Raw genomic sequence first — 16391 nt, 5'->3', positions numbered from 1 at the left:
CTAGAGATACGGTGATGTCCTTTGAGTATGTTATAGTCCAATTTGTCCCCAATCCAACCATACTAAAAACGTAGGGCTACGACAAACAGGGGCCGAGTAATTAAGCAAAACGTAATCAAACATACCTCTCTCCATGGGAAAAGCGTTACACTAAACTTTGGAGGCTCGTAACTGTGGAAAATTCAGGGAAGTATGTGGGTGGGGAAAAACCTGGAAATCTCAGGGAAATTTGTTTTCCAAAAGTTGTATGAACTCTGCCCTAAGTTCAGGTTCACCTTGGTGATTGATTTGAGGCCCAAGGATTAAGTTTTGTCGTTGTAGAGATTGATGTATTTAATCCGATTCTCTTTCTTCGCCGGGGCGAACACTAGATTCAATTCCAAGGATTAACGGGCAACATCAAATTCGACCATCGAGGATTTCGCACAGATTTCACCCTGAAAGTGATAGAACTGACCCACGAAGGATTAAAACAGGTCAGATTATTTCCTTTCTATTTTTGCACCCACCCACGCACCCAATACCCGTGGACCCAAAGGCTTAATAGCTTTTTGGTGTCCTCTCGATTTATTAACCTTAATCGTTGCCGCTGATAAGTCGCGATCGAGGGACTGGTCACTTTCGCCAATAATAATGAAAGATATAGGCGTTATCTCGTAACGAGTGACCAGCCCCTCGAATGGTAGGTACCTCTAAGAAAAAGCTGTCTTCTGACACGTTATAACTTAGATAATAAGCGTTAACCCCGTGTCTGGGGCCCCGGGGCTGGGGTTGGTTAACCCCGTGGAAAAGAACATTGTCTGGGGCCCCGGGGGTGGGGTTGGGGGGGCACGCCTCCTTATCATTAACACGCTCCAAAAACAAGTCACTATCCGCCAAAAAAATCACGGCCGTCTTGCCAAGCGAACTCGCGATAAGAAATAGGTTATTAACTATAGTACGTCACGCTCACGAGTAGATTCCTTTTTCCCGTGAATATTGACGCCTTGTCCCTCGTCCTCTTAAAGTATTTAGCGTTTTATTTACAAACGTAATATTCTTGGACGAATGAAATGGATCCGGGTCTGGGTGGGTTTAGCAATTTTCTTTTCGGGCCTCGGGAAGACATTTAGGTTATAGGACACGGGTCGCCGTCAATGATGAGGGGACAAGGATAGTATGGCTTTGATAAATGACCTTCATTTGAGGAAGGGTTTGGTATTTTTATTTTTTTATGGTCGCGTCCGCAGGCGGGTCATTGGAATTCTTCGGGATTATTCGCCAGCAGTAACTACACGAGGGCCATCGAAGAAATCATCCAATCTTTGAAAAACAAGACTCTGATTGTCACCTCCATAATCGTAAGAACTTTAACCGCCCGGGCTTATTAATCGAGTGCTTGGTCTTCAAAAGCGTCTCTCTCTCTCTCCCTCTCTCTCTGTCTCTCTCTCCCCCCCTCTCTCTGACTCTCTCTCTCCCTCTCTCTCCCTCTCTCTCTGTCTCTCCCCCCCTCTCTCTCTCTGACTCTCTCTCTATCTCTCTCCCTCTCTCTCTATCTCTCTCCCCCTCCCTCTATCTCTCTCCCTCTCTATCTCTATCTCTCTCCATCTCTCTCTCTATCTCTCTCCCTCTCTATCTCTCTCTATCTCTCTCCCTCTCTATCTCTATCTCTCTCTCCCTCTCTATCTCTCTCCCTCTCTATCTCTATCTCTCTCCCTCTCTATCTCTATCTCTCTCCATCTCTCTCTCTATCTCTCTCCCTCTCTATCTCTATCTCTCTCCCTCTCTATCTCTATCTCTCTCTCCCTCTCTCTATCTCTCCCTCTCTCTCCCTCCCTCTCTCCCTATCTCTCCCTCTATCTCTCTCCCTCTCTCTCTGTCTCTCTCTCTCTCTCTCTGTCTCTCTCTCTCTCTCTCTCTGTCTGTCTGTCCGTCCGTCCGTCCCGTTCCGTTCTTTGTTTATTGGTTAGAATCATCCGTACACGATTCGTAAAGTGCCTCAAGCGAACGAGAAACTGGAAGGCAACGATCGGTACGAGGGATACTGCGTGGATTTGATCGACGCCATCTCCAAGAACTTGGGATTCGACTACATTTTCAAGGAGGTCGACGACGGCCGATACGGCAGCCGAAACGAACACGGCGAATGGAACGGCATGATAAGAGAATTGATAGATGGGGTAAGTCATCTTCTTCCCCCTTAACACACCCACCCAACCAACCCAATCCCCGAACACCCTTGGTTGGTTGGCTCGGGTTCAATCTATTTCCGGCATAAGTATGGTGGTTGTTGTTGTTGTTGGGGGTGCTCCGTAGAAAGCCGACTTAGCGATTGGTGATTTGACGATCACGTACGTGCGAGAACAAGCTGTCGACTTCACCATGCCTTTCATGAATTTGGGCATTAGTATCCTCTTCAGGAAACCCAACCGGAAGATACCAAACCTATTTTCGTTCCTATCACCGTTGTCCGTCGAGGTTTGGCTCTACATGGTGACCGCTTTCCTGGGCGTCACCCTCTTCCTCTTCATCGTAGCCAGATTCAGCCCCTACGAATGGACAAACCCCCATCCTTGCAACCAGGAACCCGACGAACTGGAAAACCAGTTCACCATTCTCAACACCCTTTGGTTCACCATCGGTTGTCTGATGCAACAAGGTTGCGAACTGACACCCAGGGCCGTCTCGACTCGGGTCGTGGCCGGTATATGGTGGTTCTTCACCCTAATCATGGTATCGTCATACACGGCCAATTTAGCCGCTTTTTTAACCGTCGAAAGAATGGTGTCGCCCATCGAAAGTGCCGAAGATCTGGCGAAGCAGACTTCCATCCACTACGGCTGCGTAGGCTCCGGATCGACCAAAGTCTTCTTCAAGGTAACTGAATAGGCTTAACCACGCCCCCCTCCCCCGCTTCATCGCGTTCGTTCATTGGTACCCCGACAGGAGTCAAAGATCCCAACGTATAAGCGCATGTGGGCCTTTATGGAATCGGCCCGTCCCAACGTGTTCACGGACTCCAACATGAAAGGCGTCGAGAGAGTTCGCAAAGGCAATTACGCGTTCTTGATGGAGTCGACGACGATCGAGTACATCGTTGAGAGGAACTGCGACTTGACGCAAGTTGGGGGAATGCTTGACTCGAAAGGCTACGGCATCGCCACGCCTTCTGGTAAGAGTTACTTTTCTCTTCTCCCGCGCTCCTTTGTTTGGCAATTCAACTTGGGGCCGGGGACATTAAGGTTCGCCATATCGGACACCTTTGTCGAGCGCCATCTTACAACTTCAAGAAAGCGGAACGCTGCACCTTCTGAAGGAGCGGTGGTGGAAGCAGAAGAATCCGGGGCGGGTCTGCAAAAGCGAAGAAACCAGCCGCTCATCTGGCTCGGCCAACGAGCTGGGCCTCGCCAACGTTGGAGGCGTCTTCGTCGTTCTCTTAGCCGGTTTGGCTCTGGCGTGCATCGCGGCGGTCGTCGAGTTTATATGGAAAGCCAGGAAAGAGGCCGAAGAAGAAAGGGTAAGTAGTGTCCCCCCTCCGACTATGTCCCCCCCGTCCGTCCTTTGATGATTTCAATTGAATTTTCACGGGGGGTGTGACGTCTTGGTGCGTTGGTGCGTGTGGATAGGAGCCCTTGTGCGTCGAGCTATGTCGCGAGCTGAAATTCGCCGTTATTTGCGGAGGATCTACGAAGCCCATTCGCAAGAAGTCTGACGGGACCGTCATGGGGAGCGTGATGAACGCGCACATTCACGGCCAACCTGAAAACGGACTTCCCTTCATGCCGTTGACGGGCTTCAATACGTCCTCGACCAAAGAGACCTTTTCTTGACACGAGGACAGCGGCCTGCCACTCGAGCCACTACAAGAGGTTAGTTACTATCGTTACGCTCAGGATGACAACTCCGACATCTAACCTAACCTAACCACTTAACTACTCACCAACCAACCACCAGGGTGCTACTACTACTAATAAATAAATAAATAAATAACTACCACTAATAAATAATATTCGTAAACTAATAATAATAAATAATAATAAATAGTAGGTATATAGTCGAGATTCGGCTCGACGCCAGGCCCCCCCCCACAGGTCAAAGGTCAAAATAGGCCTAAAAATCAATCTACATTTTTTCTCTCTCATTCTCTCTCTACCGTTATCTCGTATCTCTCTCTCAATATCTCTCAATTTTCTCTTTATCTTTCTCTCTCCGTCAATTATCGGGCAAAAAACAATTAACGGTTAACCCACTCCACTAATATTCCCGATGCGCGCGCCGAGGCTTAAGGCCCCATGTGAAAAATCTGGCTCGAGCCGAGGCTTAAAGCCCCATGTGAAAAATCTGGCTCGAGCCGAGGCTTAAGGCTCGAGCCGAGGCTTAAGGCTCGAGCCGAGGCTTAAGGCTCGATGTGAAAAATCTGGCTCGAGCCGAGGCTTAAGGCCCGATGTGAAAAATCTGGCTCGAGCCGAGGCTTAAGGCCCCATGTGAAAAATCTGGCTCGAGCCGAGGCTTAAGGCCCCATGTGAAAAATCTGGCTCGAGCCGAGGCTTAAGGCTCGAGCCGAGGCTTAAGGCTCGAGCCGAGGCTTAAGGCTCGATGTGAAAAATCTGGCTCGAGCCGAGGCTTAAGGCCCGATGTGAAAAATCTGGCTCGAGCCGAGGCTTAAGGCCCCATGTGAAAAATCTGGCTCGAGCCGAGGCTTAAGGCCCCATGTGAAAAATCTGGCTCGAGCCGAGGCTTAAGGCTCGATGTGAAAAATCTGGCTCGAGCCGAGGCTTAAGGCTCGATGTGAAAAATCTGGCTCGAGCCGAGGCTTAAGGCTCGATGTGAAAAATCTGGCTCGAGTCGAGGCTTAAGGCTCGATGTGAAAAATCTGGCTCGAGCCGAGGCTTAAGGCCCGATATGACAAATCTGGCTCAAAAAATGACACGGATAATTAAAGATGGACGCGTCTTAAGCCTCGGTACACGCGTCGGGAATAATAAGGGCGGCGGTTTTCAACCCCTCATTATAATTTCCTGATCTTTGGGTTTAAAATCAATTTCGGAGAGATTTATAAACAAACGATAGATTGAGCTGGGGTCATGAGGTCATCGCCTCGGCAACTGACTCCTCCTATATTTATTTTTAATCAAATTAAATTAAATAAATATTATAATAAATAAAATATTCAACGAAAAATTAGCATATATATAAATTAATTAATTAATTAATTGGAGGTTAGATCAAAAAGATGACATTTTTTTTTAGAAGTCGCGATTCACGAATGACGCCGGAAAATCATTAATTTTAATTTAATTTAATTACTTAATTTCTGGGTCTATACGAAGAGTCAAATAATTATACTAATTGTAAAATAAACAAAGAAACAAAACCTATATATATATATATCAAAGAAAAAACAAACAAACAAACAAACAACTCGATAGTGACCTTAATTAATAGAGAATGAAAATTAAAGACTGCAAAGGGAGGGAATTATCGGAGCGACGCCTCTGCCTGGCAACACTGTCAGGTCAGATTTAGAAATTAACTATCCCCCCCCCAAAGTATATATTACGAACCCGCCCCCAATCCCCCCTTCTCCTTCCCCCCCCCCCAAAAAAAACTCTTAATATATTAAAAAAAAACAATTTCAAAGTATTTAAATAAATGGAAAAATATCATCATAAAAACAATTTAAATATTTTAAAAGAAACGAGTCAAATAAACAACTTCGAATTTAGATTAAAACTCCTAATATAAATCGACATTAAATATAATTATTTGTAAAAATTATCGGTGGTGGCGGCATGGATTAATTAAAGCAATTTTTATTGTAATTAGTCGATGCTTTTAGGCTCCCCCCACGCCCCCGCCCCCGCCCCCCAGAGAGGAAGGGTAGAAAATAGTGGTTCAATAAGTAATATTAAAATAGACCGAATTTCAATTCAATTTGGTCTATTTTTTTAAAAAAGGAATAAGTAGGCCTAAAACGTAAACAAGCCCCTCCCTCACCTATTTTTCTAGGCGTGGAATTTTAATATGACACGCCCCCTTTTCCCTCCCTCTTTTTCTAGGCGTGGAATTTTAATATGACTCGCCCCCTATTTCCCTCCCTCTTTTTCTAAGCGTGGAATTTTAATATGACACGCCCCCTTTTCCCTCCCTCTTTTTCTAAGCGTGGAATTCTAATATGACACGCCCCCTTTTCCCTCCCTCTTTTTCTAAGCGTGGAATTCTAATATGACACGCCCCCTTATCCCTCCCTCTTTTTCTAAGCGTGGAATTCTAATATGACACGCCCCCTTTTCCCTCCCTCTTTTTCTAAGCGTGGAATTTTAATATGGCACGCCCCCTTTTCCCTCCCTCTTTTTCTAAGCGTGGAATTTTAATATGACACGCCCCCTTTTCCCTTCCTCTTTTTCTAAGCGTGAAATTTTAATATGACACTCCCCCTGTTCCCTCCCTCTTTTTCTAAGCGTGGAATTTTAATTTGACACGCCCCCTTTTCCCTCCCTCTTTTTTCTAAGCGTGGAATTTTAATATGACACGCCCCCTTTTCCCTCCCTCTTTTTTCTAAGCGTGGAATTTTAATATGACACGCCCCCTTTTCCCTCCCTCTTTTTCTAAGCGTGGAATTTTAATATGACACGCCCCCTTTTCCCTCCCTCTTTTTCTAAGCGTGGAATTTTAATATGACACGCCCCCTTTAACCTCCCTCTTTTTCTAGGCGTGGAATTTTAATATGACACGCCCCCTTTTCCCTCCCTCTTTTTCTAAGCGTGGAATTTTAATATGACACGCCCCCTTTAACCTCCCTCTTTTTCTAGGCGTGGAATTTTAATATGACACGCCCCCTTTTCCCTCCCTCTTTTTCTAAGCGTGGAATTTTAATATGACACGCCCCCTTTAACCTCCCTCTTTTTCTAGGCGTGGAATTTTAATATGACACGCCCCCTTTTCCCTCACCTCTTTTTCTAAGCGTGGAATTTTAATATGACACGCCCCCTTTTCCCTCGCTTCTATCAAGAAGATGAAAGTCTCCCGGGCCTTTTTAATAGACGAAATTTGGCCTATTTTATTAACAAAAAATGATTCATAATTTTCTTTGTAAAAACGTCGATAAAAAATGAATGAATGAATGAATGACGACCGCCGCCGCCGCCGCGATTAATATATAGCGTAAAAATTAGTATAATTAAAGTTAATGACGTTTTTAAAAGAAAAAGGAACCTTTAATTTCTACCCGGCCCATTTTCGCCCCCCAACCCCCACACCCCCAATTTCCCGGCTCCTAATTGAAGGAATTAATTAAGCAAATTAGCCAGTTTATGCCTTAAAATTAAAATAATAATGAAATGTCAGTCACAGCTGATTTTAAATTCCGATTATTCTAAATAATTAATTCGAATAATATGAATTAACTCTTATATATCCGTGGTGGTTAATTAACCACGCAGCTCTCTCAAATCTCTGTCTCTGTATAATCTCGCTTTCGCCGTCAAAGTACCGTTAAACAAAACGAGGGGTTCGTCAACGCGGGGACTTTTCTATAGGGGGAAAAAAACACCAAAGGACAAAACTGTAATTACTAATTAACTAAAACAAAATACTAACAAACGTCGTCGCGAAATGTATTCTTTAAAACAGATGAATTAAACATTCGCCCTACTCATTTTAAAATCAACTATCTCATTTCTTCTAACAACTATGATGGCCAGAGGAGCATGCTAACTGTGGAACGATTCGGGTTGGGTGGGACGCCAAAAAAGGGGGGGAAGAATAGTCGGACGCCTTGATAATTGGTCAAGAGGGGCTACAGACGAACCAATTACAATTGAGTCCGTCTATTCCTCCCCCCATTATTGGCGTCCCACCAAACCTGAGTCGTTCCAAAGTTAGCGCGCCTATTTCTCTCAGATTTCGCATCCTCCCCCATCATCCTTGATCTATAAACCCATTCCTTCTAAAGACTACAATCTATAAACCCTTTCCTTCTAAGGACTACAATCTATAAACCCTTTCCTTCTAAAGATCACAATCTATAAACCCATTCCTTCTAAAGATCACAATCTATAAACCCATTCATTCTAAAGACCACAATCTATAAACCCTTCCCTTCTAAAGACCACAATCTATAAACCCTTCCCTTCTAAAGACCACAATCTATAAACCCATTTCAGCTAAAGACCACAATCTATAAACCCATTTCAGCTAAAGACCACAATCTATAAACCCATTTCAGCTAAAGACCACAATCTATAAACCCATTTCAGCTAAAGACCACAATCTATAAACCCATTTCAGCTAAAGACTACAATCTATAAACCCATTTCAGCTAAAGACCACAATCTATAAACCCATTTCAGCTAAAGACCACAATCTATAAACCCATTTCAGCTAAAGACCACAATCTATAAACCCATTTCAGCTAAAGACCACAATCTATAAACCCATTTCAGCTAAAGACCACAATCTATAAACCCATTTCAGCTAAAGACCGCAATCTATAAAGCCAGGATGTCATTTCCAAATTCATGAAGTACAAATGAGACAAAAGTTGATATAGTAAAAAAGGTATGAGTTTTTTATTTGCTTTATTTAATTTACAAATGAATGAATGATTAACAAATTAAAGAAAACTAAATTAATCAGTAATGATTAACTCATTAATTCCCCAATCTTCGTAACTTCCGTCTGGTAAGTACCTTCTGATAATAATGGGGATTTTTCTTGCCCTGTTAAAATATTCATTAAATTAATACACTCGGGCCAATTAACTAGGTAATTAATTAATTAATTAATTACTTTAATTCTTTCATGGCAATTTGCAAGGGATCAGTTTCTCCTTCTAATTCAACCATAACAGGAGCGCACATTCTAAATTCAAATTGGTCATTTTTTAAGGTCAAGTGAAGAGGTCAGGGGGAAATCTTACGCAATTTGCAAGGCGCGCGTCCCAAGGACTCTGGCTCTCTCGTATTTCGTCATATAAGGTGTAGTAATCTTCTTTTGATTTTCTTTTGGCTGTTGCTCCGAACTCGGAAGAACATCGATATTTTCTTCCTAAAGGTGGGTGGGGTGTTATCTTTTTTTAGGTTAAAACGAGTCTAAAGGGGGGGGGAGTGGGATTCTTGCCTCATTTTGGTCAATTTCGTCTAAGTTTTCTTCTTCGTCAACATCTTCAAAATCATCAGCACCCATACTAGTAAAAAAGCCATTAAAGTTAAAACAAAAGCGCAAGCCAGAGGTAGAATTACACTCTTTAAAGACATCGACATTTAAAGTCTATTTCAGACGCCGCCTTTCCTTTAAAAACTCTTTCATACATCACCCGGCACGCGCAACTTTCAAATTAATTAATAATTAACGGTAATTCGATTAATTAAAACATCGATTTCGAGAGTTCACGCGTTGTTTATAGCCAAGGCTTAACGGTTACACCTCATTTAACCTATATTTTAACTTACTCATCGGGTTCGTATTCATCGTCGGCCATTTTTTAGAGTTCCTTCTAATCAAAATTATAAATTTCAAATATTTAAATTAATGTTAATTGATATTTATCTTCTTGGTAAATAAAATCACAAAGTCACTCTCTGACTGACCTTTGAACTCCACAGATCAATAGGATCAAAGGCCTAACTTATTTCCTCCTTGGGGCCTCAGTTTCCGTTTGTAATTTCCATGGAGTAGGTTTCTTGGAGTAAAAGCTACAATTCCTTTAAAATAGCTTTAAACGTATTTCGTCTCCTAATTTATTGCTCCATGCTGGCAACATTGGAATCAGTCTGGGAAATAGCACACCTCCTCTGGTCCAAAACCAGTTTATTAATTGATTGGACTAGTTTTTAAATTCAAGAAGTGGGGGTTATTCGTCCTTGGTACCAGTTTATTAATTGCAAATCTATAGGAGAACAAAGGCTGGGACCAGTCCGGAGACCAGTTTATTATTTAGGTCACTGGTCCCAGTGTCCAGTTTAAAAAATTTCCTTATTTCCCACCCTGGCTGGATGCGTTAATGATTACCGCCAATTTCGTCTGCTTATAAAAGTCAATCTTGTGTTTGTGGTCAACAGTGTTGCAATCTTGTAAGGCGCCTTATTTAAACTTTGTTTGATGGCTTCTCTCTTACATTACGCCGTAGCTAAAAGGGTTAGTTAAATTAATTTAAAATTAAACGCGTAATTAATACGTTTTCTCAGGTAATTCAAAGTTTGAATTTGGGAAAAGAAACATTGACAAATTTGGCCAGTTTGGTTAGAATCCGCGACTTTAGGGAAGAGTAAGTGAAAAAAAACACCTTAAATTAACTTAATTTTTGAAATTAAAATTATCTTTAGTAAACCCCAGTTTGTCATTCCGTTAAATAAAATTGCTAGTCAATTAAAGGAAGAGAAAATTAATGTTGATAAGGATTTGTTGATTAAATTGAGAGGAAATGTAGGTCCCATTATAACTCTAATTAAATTTAATTTAATTACTTAAGGATTTAAACGTATTTGCAGGGTTTAATAATTCCAGATGGGATTGTAGATGTCAATTTCCACAATGACACTTACAATCCCTTACTATGTTTCACTGTTAATTCAAGTACTTTCATGGAAGAAACGTTACTTGGTACTTACAAGTACTTGGATGACCTGAAAAACGTTAGTCCTTTGTTGAAATGCCTTCCGAGAAGGAAAACTATCGTAGAGTTCAGGTTAGACTTAAATTATAATTAATTTTGGGGATTGGGAACTTAATATACACTATCATATTTAGTTCTCCTAACATTGCTAAGCCTTTTCACGTTGGTCACATTCGTTCCACCATAATAGGGAACTACGTGGCTAATTTACAAAAATATTTGGGGAACCACGTCACTAAAATGAATTATTTGGGCGACTGGGGGACACAATATGGAATTTTAACAGCGGGGATTGATTCCTTCGCTTCTACCACTGATTTAGATCAATTAACTATATCGGAAATACTTAATGTAAATTTTAATTTTAATTTAAATTATCGTGAACTCGGGGAAATAAAATTGACTTTATGTTCGTAGATTTATGTGGCGGCCAATGCCCAAGCTGAAAATGATGAGTTATTTTATATTAAGGCCAAGGAGGTTTTTAATCAAATGGAAAAAGGTTAACTTATTAGTTGGGGTCAATTAAATTTAATTGTAATTAAAATTAAATCATCATTAAATTTCCAGGGGATGAGGAATTATTACGGAGATGGAATAAGTTGAGACTCAAAAGTCTGCAGGAATTTGATAAATCTTATCAGGTTTTAACTTTAATTCTTTTAATTATAATTAGAATTAGTTTCAATTAAATTAAATTAATTTTAATTAGAGATTAGGAATTTCCTTTGATGAAATTGAGGGAGAATCCATGTACAGGGAGAAAGCTCTTAAATTAATGGAAGAAATTAAGAGGAAAAATTTGGCCACACCCTCCGAGTAAGATTAATTTAACTCGATTAATTAATTTTAATTAATTGTAATTTAATTTTAATTAATTGTAATTTAATTTTAATTAATTGTAATTTAATTTTAATTAATTGTAATTTAATTTTAATTAATTGTAATTTAATTTTAATTAATTGTAATTTAATTTTAATTAATTGTAATTTAATTTTAATTAATTGTAATTTAATTTTAATTAATTGTAATTTAATTTTAATTAATTGTAATTTAATTTTAATTAATTGTAATTTAATTTTAATTAATTGTAATTTAATTTTAATTAATTGTAATTTAATTTTAATTAATTGTAATTTAATTTTAATTAATTGTAATTTAATTTTAATTAATTGTAATTTAATTTTAATTTCTGTTAATTGTAATTTAATTTTAATTCATTTATTTAAATTTTAATTAATTTATTTTAATTTTAATTAATTTATTTTAATTTCTGTTGATTGTATTTTAATTTCTGTTAATTGTAATTTAATTTTAATTAATTTAATTTAATTTTAATTAATTTAATTTTAATTTCTGTTAATTGTAATTTAATTTTAATTAATTTAATTTAATTTTAATTAATTTAATTTTAATTTCTGTTAATTGTAATTTAATTTTAATTAATTTTAATTAATTTAATTTAGCGATGGATCTTTAAAGATTGAAATAAATTCTGCCAAATATCACCAAGTCCAATTACCACTTTTGAAGAAAGATGGATCGACCCTTTACTTAACTAGGTATTAAGCATTTAATTGAAATTAAAATAGCTAATTATATTTTAATTTTAATTTTAGAGACATAGCGGCGGCCATTGATCGAAAAAGTCGTTTTGATTTTGAAGAAATGTTCTACGTGGTTGAGAATGGTCAAACTGAACATTTTAGTGCCTTGAAACAAGTTCTAGAGAAAATGGGATATTCTTGGTTTGAGTAATTATTTACTTATTTTTCTCTTAATTAATACGTTTCTTCTTCTTAATTATTTATTTATAATTAATTAATTTGTTTTTTCTTCTTAATTATTTATTTATAATTAATTAATTTTTTCTTCTTAATTATTTATTTTTCTCTTAATTATTTATTTATTTTTCTCTTAATTATTTATTTATTTTTCTCTTAATTATTTATTTATTTTTCTCTTAATTATTTATTTATTTTTCTCTTAATTATTTATTTATTTTTCTCTTAATTATTTATTTATTTTTCTCTTAATTATTTATTTATTTTTCTCTTAATTATTTATTTATTTTTCTCTTATTTATTTATTTATTTTTCTCTTATTTATTTATTTTTCTCTTAATTATTTATTTATTTTTTTCTTAATTATTTATTTATAATTAATTAATTAATTTTTTCTTCTTAATTATTTATTTTTCTCTGAATTAATTAGCTTTTTCTTCTTAATATTTATTTTTCTTTTAATTAATTTAATTAGTTTATTTTCTTAATTAATTATTTATTTATAATTAATTAATTAATAAATTTTTAATTAGGTCGTTGCAGCACGTCAAATTTGGTCGCATCAGGGGTTTAAGTACCAGAAAAGGTCAAGTGGTCTTTTTGGAACAATTGTTGGACGAAGCCAAAATCTTAGCCTGGAAAGCCATGATCAATTCACCCAGTATAAAAAATTCAGTTCAGTTCAAGTAAGGCGTCTCGTTATAATCCCGAGTACTTTTAATTTATTCTGTCAGACACGAAAGTGGAGGAGAGCGAAGAGGAGGAGATTGCCAATATTTTGGGAGTTTCAGCCGTCGTAATAAATGATTTGAAAGCCAAGAGGCAAAATGATTACCAGTTTGATTGGAGCAAAGTTTTGAGCCTTAAAGGAGATACCGGAATTCAGTTGCAATATAATCACGCCAGGCTCGCCTCGTAAGTTTTTATTATTATTTTTAATCAAGCTTAATTAATTAAGTTAATTAATTTGAAAGAAAATCTACTTTCAATGTATTTCCTATGGTCCCCTTGGTGGGTGGCTCTCCGTCGACACTTAACTTAAAATCGCTGTATCTTTTAAACCGTAATAGATAGCGTTAATTTGAAAGCAGATTTAGATAGAGCACTTAATGGGCATTATTAGCTGTAATTTTCATCAAATATAAATAATAATTAAGTTAATTAGAAAGAAAATTAATTTCCAATGTATTTCCTATGGCTCCTTGAAAGGTGGCTCTCCCGTGACACCTAACTTAAAAGCGCTGTATCTTTTAAACCGTAATAGATAAAGCTAATTTGAAACTTGATTTAGATAGAGGAGTTAATGGAGATTATTAGCTGTAATTTTCATTAAATTTGAATCATAATTAACTTAATTAGAAGCCGTAATTAAGGAGAAAACCCCTCACACTTGTAGCTCACAAACCCCTGAACAGAAAACTTAAAAGCGCTATATCTTTTAAACCGTAATAGATAGAGCTAATTTGAAAGCAGATTTAAATAGAGCTCTTAATTATCTTCATTAGCTGTAATTTTCATTAATTTTAAATAATAATTAACTTAATTACAAGCAAAAAACCTTTTCAATGTATTTCCTATGGCCCCTTGGAAGGTGGCTTACCGTCGACATGGAACTAAAACCGCTATATCTTTTAAACCGTAATAGATAGCGTTAATTTGAAAGCAGATCTAGATAGAGCACTTAATGGAGATTATTAGCTGTAATTTTCGTTAAGTTTAAATAATAATTAAGTTAATTAGAAAGAAAATTAATTTCCAATGTATTTCCTATGGCCCCTTGGAAGGTGGCTCTCCCGTGACACGGAACTAAAAGCGCTATATCTTTTAAACCGTAATAGATAGCTTTAATTCGAAAGCAGATTTAATTAGAGCACTTAATTATCTTCATTAGCTGTAATTTTCATTAAATTTAAATCATAATTAAGTTAATTAGAAAGAAAATTAATTTTTCTTTTAAACCGTAATAGATAAAAGAAATTTGAAAGCGTATTTGGATAGAGGACTTAATGGAGACTATTAACCTCGATTATAATTAAAATTAAATAAAGAAAATAATTTTGAATGTTTTTCCTATGGCCCCTAACCTAACCATTCTGTATCCCTTATTATTATTATTATTATTATTATTATAATACTTATGATAGTGGCTCACTTATGGTTATTACGTTACTTCTGAAAATTAAAAACGTCATCGTTTGAACTAGGCCTATAATAGATAGAAGAAAAACTAAAGCGCAGTTAGATAGAGGATTGTAATATCGATTATTAAATTATTTTATCATTAGAATTGAATAACAATTAAGTTAATTACAACTGAAATTAATTGCATCGTATTTCCTATGGCCCCTGGTAGGTGGCTTTCGTTCGATACCGATTAAAAAACACTTCCGTATCTCTTGAACTAAAATTGATAGAGACAAAATGAAAGTACCCCTTTAAAGTATACATTCTCGAGAACATTGCGTTAAAATATCATTTAAATCCAACGACAATTAAGTTAATTACAACTGTAATTAATTTCAACGTATTTCCTATGGCCCCTGGTAGGTGGCTTTCGTTCGATACCAATTAAAAAACACTTCCGTATCTCTTGAACTAAAATTGATAGAGACAAAATGAAAGTACCCCTTTAAAGTATACATTCTCGAGAATATCGTGTTAAAATATCATTTAATTCCAAGCGTAATTAAGTTAATTACAACGGAAATTAATTTCCATGTATTTCCTATGGCCCCTGGTAGGTGGCTTTCGTTCGATACCAATTAAAAAACACTTCCGTATCTCTTGAACCAAAAATGGTAGAGACAAAATGAAAGTACCCCTTTAAAGTATACATTCTCGAGAGCATCGTGTTAAAATATCATTTAATTGCAAGCGTAATTAAGTTAATTACAACGGAAATAGGTTGCAATGTATTTCCTATGGCCCCTTGAAAGTTGGCTTTGCTTTTTAGTTTGGAACGAAGATTTGGCAATATTCTCAACACCGAGTTTGATTCGTCACTTTTGTACGAAACGGAGGCGTTGCGTCTCGTAACCCATATTGCCAAGTACGTCTCTGACGTCACACTTTTGCTTTACACCGCAAATAAATTCAAATTTTATTTCAAATGAGCTTAGATTTGACGAAGCCATCTTGGAATCGCGTTTGACTCTTCAGCCTTGCGTTCTAGCTCAATATTTATTCAAATTATGGTATTTAATTATATTAATTAATTAGTTTAATTTGGATTAAAATTATTATGATATTGTTATAGTTTCCTGATTGGTAAAGCGAATAATGTTTTAATTTTAAGAGAAAACAAAAGGACAGTTATCGAAGTATGTAAACTTATTAGGCTTAGCGTCATTTTTTCTGTCTTAAGCCTAAAATTAGGCTTAGCGTCATTTTTCAGTCTTAAGCCTAAAATTAGGCTTGGCGTTATATTTCCCGTCTTAAGCCTAAAATCAGGCTTGGCGTCATTTTCCCATCTTAAGCCTAAATTAGGCTTGGCGTCATTTTCCCATCTTAAGCCTAAAATTGGGCTTGGCGTCATTTTTCTGTCTTAAGCCTAAAATTAGGCTTGGCGTCATTTTCCCATCTTAAGCCTAAAATTAGGCTTGGCGTCATTTTCCCATCTTAAGCCTAAAATTAGGCTTAGCGTCATTTTCTGTCTTAAGCCTAAAATTAGGCTTGGCGTCATGTTTCTGCCTTAAGCCTAATGAATTTATTATTTTCAGGCTCGCTACTTCTTGTTTCACGTCTCAAAACTAGTCTTAAATACTGGAATGAAAATATTAGGTCTAAAACCTCTTGATAGAATGTAAATAGAATCTTTTTTATATAATTAAATGACTTTTGTCTAAAATATCAATTTCTTATTGTATTCGAAGGTTGAGGCCTGCGTTTAATTATTATTATTATAATAAGTAGTTTTACATCGTTAGTTAAAATATTAATATTCACGCCATGGAATTTTTATGGTGAGGCTAAAAGTGAAAGTGGTTTTATAGCGTAAACGATTCATACGTTGA

The 16391-nt window shown here is 37.1% G+C and overlaps 3 protein-coding genes across 6 annotated transcripts in view; 2 read left to right on the top strand and 1 right to left on the bottom strand.

Annotated features, from left to right (window-relative positions):
* The window catches only part of LOC149623066 (glutamate receptor ionotropic, kainate 2-like), a 72004-nt gene extending 63459 nt beyond the window's left edge, over nt 1-8545 (top strand). For 2 of the 3 annotated variants that reach the window (XM_089853432.1, XM_089853430.1), the window contains 7 exons: nt 372-476; nt 1230-1340; nt 1950-2159; nt 2296-2856; nt 2926-3151; nt 3222-3496; nt 3606-4528. In XM_089853432.1, coding sequence (XP_089709558.1) covers nt 372-476; nt 1230-1340; nt 1950-2159; nt 2296-2856; nt 2926-3151; nt 3222-3496; nt 3606-3809 — 1692 coding nt within the window. In that variant the 3' untranslated portion in view covers nt 3810-4528. Of the gene's footprint in view, nt 1-371; nt 477-1229; nt 1341-1949; nt 2160-2295; nt 2857-2925; nt 3152-3221; nt 3497-3605; nt 4529-8454 lie in introns of those variants that run through there. The other variant, XM_089853431.1, reaches the window with a different exon arrangement.
* Nucleotides 8526-9648, bottom strand: Polr2F (RNA polymerase II subunit RpII18). Of its 2 annotated transcripts, XM_089853437.1 has the most exons (6): nt 9570-9648; nt 9432-9475; nt 9100-9166; nt 8900-9027; nt 8770-8841; nt 8526-8699 (listed from the first exon to the last, which is right to left on the bottom strand). In XM_089853437.1, exons 2-6 carry the CDS (start codon nt 9458-9460, stop codon nt 8609-8611), a joined length of 387 nt encoding a protein of 128 aa, XP_089709563.1. In that variant the 5' UTR covers nt 9461-9475; nt 9570-9648; the 3' UTR covers nt 8526-8608. The 2 variants fall into 2 exon arrangements, with proteins under 2 accessions (XP_089709563.1, XP_089709562.1); XM_089853436.1 differs by having other exon boundaries at nt 9432-9605.
* A 282-nt stretch (nt 9649-9930) lies between these two features.
* ArgRS-m (arginyl-tRNA synthetase, mitochondrial) lies at nt 9931-16236 on the top strand. The gene is made up of 16 exons (XM_089853435.1): nt 9931-10116; nt 10167-10246; nt 10305-10404; nt 10470-10666; nt 10729-10945; nt 11012-11096; nt 11165-11238; nt 11307-11413; nt 12061-12156; nt 12214-12348; nt 12912-13039; nt 13113-13293; nt 15332-15427; nt 15498-15572; nt 15635-15698; nt 16098-16236. Exons 1-16 carry the CDS (start codon nt 10081-10083, stop codon nt 16182-16184), a joined length of 1758 nt encoding a protein of 585 aa, XP_089709561.1. The 5' UTR covers nt 9931-10080; the 3' UTR covers nt 16185-16236.
* The last annotated feature ends 155 nt before the right edge of the window (nt 16237-16391 follow it).

The sequence above is a fragment of the Phalangium opilio genome, unplaced genomic scaffold, assembly GCF_054372755.1.
Source record: "Phalangium opilio isolate 3A_F unplaced genomic scaffold, DU_Popi_V2 ptg000115l_1, whole genome shotgun sequence".
Classification (NCBI taxonomy): Eukaryota; Metazoa; Arthropoda; class Arachnida; order Opiliones; family Phalangiidae; genus Phalangium; species Phalangium opilio.
This window is presented reverse-complemented; position numbering and strand designations above follow the sequence as displayed.

Excerpts from the sequence above, each read along its gene's own strand:
- ArgRS-m (XM_089853435.1), top strand. The coding sequence starts at position 10,081 with ATGGCTTCTCTCTTACATTACGCCGTAGCTAAAAGG. Across the intron at positions 10,946-11,011 it reads CTATATCGGAAATACTTAAT|ATTTATGTGGCGGCCAATGC; the intron begins GTAAATTTTAAT and ends TTATGTTCGTAG. Across the intron at positions 15,428-15,497 it reads CTCGTAACCCATATTGCCAA|ATTTGACGAAGCCATCTTGG; the intron begins GTACGTCTCTGA and ends AAATGAGCTTAG.
- Polr2F (XM_089853437.1), bottom strand. The coding sequence starts at position 9,460 with ATGGCCGACGATGAATACGAACCCGATGA. Across the intron at positions 9,167-9,431 it reads GATGAATACGAACCCGATGA|TATGGGTGCTGATGATTTTG; the intron begins GTAAGTTAAAAT and ends CTTTTTTACTAG. Across the intron at positions 8,700-8,769 it reads ATTGCCATGAAAGAATTAAA|GGCAAGAAAAATCCCCATTA; the intron begins GTAATTAATTAA and ends ATATTTTAACAG.